Source organism: Arachis stenosperma, chromosome 1 (genome assembly GCF_014773155.1).
Source record: "Arachis stenosperma cultivar V10309 chromosome 1, arast.V10309.gnm1.PFL2, whole genome shotgun sequence".
Lineage (NCBI taxonomy): Eukaryota > Viridiplantae > Streptophyta > Magnoliopsida > Fabales > Fabaceae > Arachis > Arachis stenosperma.
The window spans coordinates 17657042-17665823 of record NC_080377.1 but is presented as its reverse complement, the minus strand read 5'-3'; the positions used below and the strand labels follow the sequence as shown (position 1 = coordinate 17665823).

General features: G+C 31.3%; 1 protein-coding gene across 1 annotated transcript; it reads left to right on the top strand.

Moving 5' to 3' along the window:
• The first annotated feature begins 3765 nt into the window (after positions 1–3765).
• On the top strand, positions 3766–8772 carry LOC130967366 (probable inactive receptor kinase At5g67200). The gene is made up of 2 exons (XM_057892222.1): positions 3766–5548; positions 7819–8772. The coding sequence occupies exons 1-2, from the start codon at positions 4129–4131 to the stop codon at positions 8346–8348; spliced, it is 1950 nt and encodes a 649-aa protein (XP_057748205.1). The 5' UTR covers positions 3766–4128; the 3' UTR covers positions 8349–8772.
• The last annotated feature ends 10 nt before the right edge of the window (positions 8773–8782 follow it).

Genomic DNA, 8782 nt, shown 5'->3' with positions numbered 1-8782 from the left:
AATTTGTTAATTTATTCAAAATTTAAATTTTTAACAAAAACTTTATTAGAAAATTATTTTATTTTTATTATGTTTTATAAATTTTATAATATTATTTTTTTTGTTCCTATTTCATTATCATTTTGATATTCTTCTCATTGTTTGCGAATTTAATAATTTTTTACATATTAAATTTTTATTTATAATTTTTATAATATTTTAATAAATATTTTTTTATTTTTAAAGATCTATATTTTAAAAAAATATTTTGTATTAATTTAAAAAAATCCAGTGTCATTTGAATTAATATTAATTAAAATTATTAATTTTGAACTATTAGTTTAGATAATTTAATTATTTTTTTAAAATTTTTGAATTTATTTATAAATTTAATTTTATTCATAGTTTACGTTTTTATCATTAACTCATATTTCTTAGAACATGTTTTTTTAACTGTGATCAAATAAATAATTTAAAAAAAGTTTTTTTTATTGTTTTTATATGAATGATGGCCTTTATTTATTTATGTGAAATGAATCATGCATGGAATTTTTAAAGTCAAGTAAAGAATATAAAAATGAAACTTACACATAATTGCTTGTAATAGTTGTCTGAAATTCTGAAAAGCATTTTTTTTCTCTTTTGCTGTTTTGCACACTACTACTACATAAACAAACATCTTAACTCTTAGGTCTTATTGTCTTAAGAAATTACAAAAGCAAAAAATGTATTTTAAAACTTGAAAAAGTTTAAGGTGGATTCTATGGTATAGAAAAGAAATTGTTTCTACATGTGTAGAAGGATAGGTGTCAATGTATTAGTAGTTTATGTTAATGGTTTTTGGATGGAAAAAAATTAATTAGAGTACACAATTGTTGATTCATTGGACCCACACAAAAAAAAGAGAGTGTGTGACATTATATATGTGTTATAGAGACAACTTATTAAGTTTTTTTTTATTTTAATAAATTAAATAAATATTTTATTTATTAAAATAAATAATTTAAAAAATTATTACCATGTAGACGAGATATATGTATTTATAAATATAAAAATATATTTTATAAAAATAATAAAAATATTAATAATTTAAATTAGACCAAACTCTTAAAAATAGAACATTTCAATTAATATGGAAGGTGGACGATCTTAACCGTACTACTTCCATCCACCAGTGTTTTTTATTAGAATTTACACTAAATCAATTCAAATAATAACAAGGCGGAATTCGAATCTCCAACACTTGCTTAAGCAAACTAGTGAGCTAACCACTAGACCAAGTTCATTAATTAGTTAGTTAAAACTGCCTATTTCTTCTATTATTTTAAAACTGCTTATCTTTCTTATTATTTGAAATATTCTATTTTTAAGAGTTTGATTTAATTTAAATTATTAATATTTTTTATTATTTTCAAATATTATATTTTTATATTTACAAATACATATATCTCGTTTACAGTAAGGAGATATATGAAAATTGAAAAAATACACATATCTCGATACGGATAAAATTATCTCGTTTACAGTATAAACAAGATAAGAGAGGCTGATGTATTTTTCTAATAATTTTTAAAATTATTTATTTCAAAAAATAAATATTTATTTAATTTATTAAAATAAAAAATTCTCACATATTATTTGATTTATTGTTAATAAATATGTATATCACTAATTAAATTAGAATTAAGTCCATTAGATGAAAAAAATTTTGAAAAAAAATAATATCTTTTTTAATATTAACCAAAATATTTTTCATAGAATTTAAAAAAGAAAAAGATTTGGAGACTAACTTACTTTCACTCTTAAAATTATTACTATTAAAAACGAAAGAATATATAATTTAAGTAATAGGTAATTACTATTCATTTACTGTGGTTAACAAATTTAATTTGTTTTTATAATTATATGTCCTAAATATATTACTAATTATTTTTATATTTTTAATATTTTACATGTTTTAATTTATAAATTAAATTGATAATTTATTATTATTAAAAGTATCCCATTTTTTTAGAAGAAAATATTTAACTTTGAACAAAAGACTAAATTAGAACGATATAAAATATTTTAGACAAAAATAAAATATTTTAAACATTAAGAATAAAATTAGAACTTAGTTCAAATATTATGGACCAAAACAATATTTTTTCAATTGTAGATTGTTATTTATTTTTAAATATTTAATAATAGGATAAAATATACTTTTGTCCTTAATGTCCTTAATGTCCTTAATGTTTTCGATTCATTCAATTACAATTGAAAAAATATTTTATTTTTGTCTAAAACATTTTATATCTTTTTAATTTAGCCTTTTGTTCAAAGTTAAATATTTTCTTCTAAAAAAAATGGGATACCTTTAATTATAGTAAATTATCAATTCAATTTATAAATTAAAACATGTAAAATATTAAAAATATAAAAATAATCAGTAATATATTTAGGACATATAATTATAAAAACAAATTAAATTTGTTAACCACGGTAAATGAATAGTAATTACCTATTACTTAAATTATACATTCTTTCGTTTTTAATAGTAATAATTTTAAGAGTGAAAGTAAGTTAGTCTCCAGATCTTTTTCTTTTTTAAATTCCATGAAAAATATTTTGGTTAATATTAAAAAATATTTTTTTTTTCAAATTTTTTTCATCTAATGGACTTAATTCTAATTTGATTAGTGATACACATATTTATTAACAATAAATCAAATAATATGTGAAAAATTTTTATTTTAATAAATTAAATAAATATTTTATTTTCTGAAATAAATAATTTTAAAAATTATTAGGAAAATACATCAGCATCTCTTATCTTGTTTATACAGTAAACGAGATAATTTTATCCATATCGAGATATGTGTATTTTTTTAATTTTCATATATCTTCTTACTGTAAACGAGATATGTGTATTTGTAAATATAAAAATATAATTTTTGAAAATAATAAAAAATATTAATAATTTAAATTAAATCAAACTTTTAAAAATAGAATATTTCAAATAATAAGAAAGATAAGCAATTTCAAATAATAGAAAAGATGAGCAGTTTCAAAATAATAGAAGAAATAGGCAGTTTTAACTAACTAATTAATGAACTTGGTCTAGTGGTTAGCTCACTAGTTTGTTTAAGCAAGTGTTGGAGATTCGAATTCCGCTTTATTATTATTTGAATTGATTTAGTGTAAATTCTAATAAAAAACGCCGGTGGATGGAAGTAGTACGGTTAAGATCGTCCACCTTCCATATTAATTGAAATGTTCTATTTGTAAGAGTTTGGTCTAATTTAAATTATTAATATTTTTATTATTTTTATAAAATATATTTTTATATTTATAAATACATATATCTCATCTACATGGTAATAATTTTTTAAATTATTTATTTTAATAAATAAAATATTTATTTAATTTATTAAAATAAAAAAACCTAATAAGTTGTCTTTATGACACAGATATAATGTCACACACACTCTTTTTTTGTGGGTCCAATAAATCAACAATTGTATACTCTAATTAATTCTTTCCCATCCAAGAACCATCAACATAAGCTACTAATACATTGACACCTATCATTCTACACATGTAGAAACAATTTCCTTTCTACACCATAGAATCCACCAAAGTTTAATTATTTAATACATTACAGTAGTGGTCTTTTTTCTTTTAACCAATACTCTTAGGTCTGAACACACTGCTTAGAAAAATCTAACACAGTTAAATAACCACACACTTTTGTGACTAAATAAAATAATTTCATAAACATATGCGAATAAGCAAGGTATCCACATGGCAAATTGCCACACAATAATCTCTCGCTCCACTTTCACGTGAGTAGAGAGTTCAGGTCCAGCTGCTCCGCACTTCTCTTCCGCCTCCATCCAATCAAAAATCACACTCCCTCTCTACTCACACTACCCACTACCCACTACCCACACAACACAAACACTGAAACACCCCACTTCTCTTCCCTTCACTTCACATCTTTCTCCGCATCTCTCTTTCTTTTTCTTTTCTCCGTTCCAAAGCATGTCACAGATTCCCCCCACCAAAAAAACCAAACAATCCAAAACAAACCACCACCCAACCCACTGACACTAGAATCAAATCTCTCTCATACAGTCACACGCACACACATTACATTACAACTAAACAATGCATTACCTCCACTCACACTTGCTCCTTCTCATTTTGGTGTTAACCGCCGATGCCAGTCCCTCAACGGAAGTAAACACAATGTTACCATCCGACGCCGTTTCACTGCTCTCCTTCAAGTCAAAAGCAGACCTCGACAACAAGCTTCTATACACCTTAAACGAGCGCTACGACTACTGCGAGTGGCAAGGAGTGAAGTGCGCACAAGGCAGAGTGGTTCGCTTCGTCGTCCAAGGCTTCTCTCTCAGGGGCACCTTCGCCGCCGACACACTCGCCCGCCTCGACCAGCTCCGCGTCCTCAGCCTCCGTAACAACTCACTCTCCGGCACCATCCCTGACCTCTCCCCTCTTAAAAACCTCAAGTCCCTCTTCCTCGACCGTAACCGCTTTTCCGGAACGTTCCCGCTCTCGGTTCTCACGCTTCATCGGTTAGTTACTCTCTCACTCGCTCATAACGAGCTTGCCGGTCCGATTCCGGTTCGGCTCAACTCGCTCGACCGGTTAATCTCCCTCCGGCTGGATTCTAACTACTTTAACGGCACTCTCCCTGCGCTGAATTTGTCGTTTCTTGAAACGCTTGATGTTTCGAATAACAACCTTACCGGTCCCGTGCCTGTTACGCCCACGCTCGCGAAGTTCGATGCGCCGTCGTTTTCAGGAAACAATGACCTCTGCGGAGAGATTATCCACAAGCCATGCGATCGGCATTCTAGATTCTTCGGTGGCGGTGGCTCTTCTGCTGCCACGTCCTCCGGCGCGCCGCTAGGGCAGAGCGAGCAGGGGATCGTGGTGGTTCATTCCCCGATCAAGGAAAGGAAGCACAAGAGCAGTGGATTGGTTCTCGGAATCTCCGTCGCGGCCGCGGTTCTCGTTGGCGCAGGGCTTGCGGCGGTTGCGGTGGCGAGGAAGAAGAATAGAAACAAGCAAGGGGGAATGCTCGGGGAAAAATTCGAGACGGAGAAAACGACGGCGTTGGAGGTTGAAACCGGAAGAAATAACCCTGCGCAGTTGGTGAGGGAAAGGGAAAACGAAAACGACGTCCTTTCAACGATGAAGGTGAAGAGGATAGAGGAGATAGAGAGGGCGCATAAGAGTGGGAAGTTGATATTCTGCTACGGTGAGGCGCAGCCGTACACGCTGGAGCAGCTGATGAGGGCGTCGGCGGAGCTTCTTGGGAGGGGGAGCGTGGGGACCACTTACAAGGCGGTTCTTGATTCGCAGCTGATCCTGACAGTTAAGAGAATGGACGCCGGGAAGACGGCAGCGATGAGCGGAGAGGTGTTTGAGAGGCACATGGAGATGGTTGGTGCTCTTCGGCACCCGAATTTGGTTCCGGTGAGGGCTTATTTTCAGTCCAAGGGCGAGAGGCTTGTCATCTATGATTATCAGCCAAATGGAAGCCTTTTCAATCTTGTTCATGGTAAGCTTAATTATTGTTCAAACCAGTTAGCTTAAATAGCATGCCTTCGGATATATATATATATGGAGTGCAGAAATTAAGACAAAAAAAGTAAATGGTAATGGTACGAAGAAAAAAAAGAATAGAACTGGTTTTATTTAGTATTTATTAATTATAGTAATAATTAATAAATGTTAAATAAAATAAATTATAGTTATTTTTGGTTAATTTTATTTTTATTATCAAATATTTCTAAAAGGTAAATATAGAGAGATGAGGGAAGAAGGAAAAAAAAGATGGAGTCGATTTTTTTTCTTTTAATTTGGGTAAACAAAATTCACGAATGCAATTTTTAACTCTTTTTTAAAATGAGATAGAAGAAGAGAAAATTGGCTAAATGTTCGTTGAATTTTTTCATTTTCTCTTGAAATTACTGTCTTTGAACTTCTCTGTCAATATTCAAATGCACGGTAAGGTTTCTCTTTTGGTTTTCCTTGGTTGTTTTGTTTTATTTGCATTTAAGTTGTTGCATTGTTTGTGGTTGATGCTTTCTGCGGCTAATTGGGTATTGGGTGGGGTAGCTAGCTGGCGGTGGATTTTTTGGGTGGTAAATTTTGATGAAGATGCTTACACACATGGACATGGTCCACGCAAGTTGTATGTCCAGTGTTGAAATTTGGAGGTTTGGTAGTATTATCATTTCTGCACACTTCTCTCAGAATAACTAACATCTCTCACCTTTAATTCATTAATTCTATAAATGGAGCTAAAAATAAATACCAGAGAGAATAATAAAAAATTAAATTAAATAATTGATCTAATTTTTTTTAGTGGAGAGATCCGCTCCCCACTCCCAATACTCTATCCATTCACAAGAATCACTTCATCTGTTTGTGAATCACTGTCATTTTTAATACACCTAAGTAATTAAGATGAATTTATTTAGAGGCATTCTTACTGTCTTACATCTTTCTCCATATATCATAGTTGTATTATTATGCCTATAGCTAATATTTTACTAAATTCAATTGTAATTGAAAGTTATTCTCATATATTTTTATAGAAAATTTTTATATATGGTGGAAGAATGATTATAACTTCACATTAATTGATTGCTACAAAATCGTTAAGAAAAGAGAAGATATAATAACACATAAGATAAGTGACTAAGAATAAAATTTTTTTATTTCATAAAAAAAAAATATAAAAAGTCTCCTACATTCAAAAGTGTTTGAATGATAGGTTATGGGAACATTTCTATAACATTAGAGTTTGTTCTTAGTGAAATTTTGATGGACCCAACTTGGAGTTAGATGAACCTTTTTTTTATTTTTAAAAAGTATGTCTTATAATAGTTATGTAATTAACTCAATTATTAAAGCTAATCTGATGTATTATAAAATAATAAATCATATATACAGATATATAATAATAATATAATACAACTTATTCTTATAAGGTGTAAAATTTGACCAGTGGTATTGTGGTAGCGTGAAGACAATGGTTAATAGTAGTGTGGTAAGTTTGGTATTTTTGTAGCCAACGAAAAAATAGTTTGGTATTGCATTCGGTAAACATTAACTACCATTGTTTGTTTGTTTTTGTGTGGTTTCTAAGTCTGGGGTTGAGTGGGTACCACTGTAGCACTTATCTCATCAATTCCAATGCCGACATCACGGAGTTGGACTATTTAAGGTTGTTACCTGTTTCTGTGACTGCAGTAGGACCATTTTAGGTTTAAATGTCTTATTTGATCTTGTGTTACGGGCTTCTTGACTACCTACCATGCTTCATTTAATTGACTCATTGCTCTATTGAACTTCTTATTAAACTGTTCTATTAAACAGTTTATGGTTTCTAAGTCATCGGTACTATTTCATACCCATGCTTGTTTCCCCGTTGAGATCAATAAATTCTTTCTATATCTGCATATTCTCTTATCAGCAATGCTACTAAATTAGAGAGAATAAAGGATAAAGAAAATAAAAAGTCAACTCTGAAAAAAAAAATTATGATGGTTTATCTAAGAATTAATAAAGATTGTTATTTGACACTAGTTCTGGCAAAACTTTTGCTTTACTTCTCTAGGTAGTTTTCATTATTTGGTAACCAGTTTTAAACAAGTGCAGACAATTGAAAACTTCCACCTTCCCTAGCACATCACGTATTTTGTAACTAGAAGTTGATATCAACTTAATTATATTACAGATAGCTGAATGGAAAACAATGTGATTTCCCGTTTAATGTCCTAGGATATTTTCTTAACTAAGGTAGCTGCTGTATTATTCCAGGCTCAAGATCAGCAAGGGCAAAGCCCCTCCATTGGACATCATGCTTGAAAATAGCAGAAGATGTAGTTCATGGACTTGCTTATGTACATCAAGCTTCATCCTTAATTCATGGCAACCTAAAATCCTCGAATGTCCTTCTTGGACCAGACTTTGAAGCGTGCATTACAGACTACGGTTTGTCCTTTCTGGCAGATTCTTCGGTCGCTGAAGATGCCGATTCCACAGCCTATAAAGCACCAGAAGTCCGCCAGTCTAGCCGCAGGGCATCTTCCAAGTCTGATGTGTATTCTTTCGGCGTGCTTCTGCTGGAGCTTTTGACCGGTAAACACCCCTCTCAACACCCTGTGCTTGTGCCAACGGATTTGCAAGACTGGGTTAGAGCAATGAGGGATGACGATGATAGCGAAGACAACCGGCTCGAAATGCTCACAGAGGTTGCCAGTATTTGCAGTGCTACCTCGCCAGAGCAGAGACCGGCAATGTGGCAAGTCTTGAAGATGATACAGGAAATAAAGGAGAGCGCAACATGAAGCTAAGGACACGCAACTTAAACGCTTTTCATTATAGTTTGGGTCTTTTAAGTCTGGCTTGATTGTTTGCTGAGAACAAATCACACAGCATTACAATGGAAGTACTGTGTCAAGTGTCAACTACTCTTCTTGGCCAGAATGAATGGAACGTATAAGAGTGATTTGAAGGCAAGTTTATGGATTAGGCACTCATCTTTCACCGTAATATCGACAGACTAACACAGTAAAAATGCGGAATCGTGGGATATATATCACAATTTTACTGTCTGCACTCTGCAGTGGCTGGTATGGTGTTAATGATACTTCTTTGACAAATAATTTATATAGATGTGTTGAGCTTATTCAATTTTTGAGCTGGTTTCGGTGTTTCTTATTTTAACATGGATGTTTGAAGAAGAAAAGAAAAAGGGTTTCCAGTACTTGTTTGCCATAAT

Coding starts and splice junctions, on each gene's coding strand:
- LOC130967366 (XM_057892222.1), top strand. CDS start 4,129: ATGCATTACCTCCACTCACACTTGCTCCTTCTCATTTTGGTGTTAACC. Junction 5,549..7,818: donor CCTTTTCAATCTTGTTCATG/GTAAGCTTAATT, acceptor GTATTATTCCAG/GCTCAAGATCAGCAAGGGCA.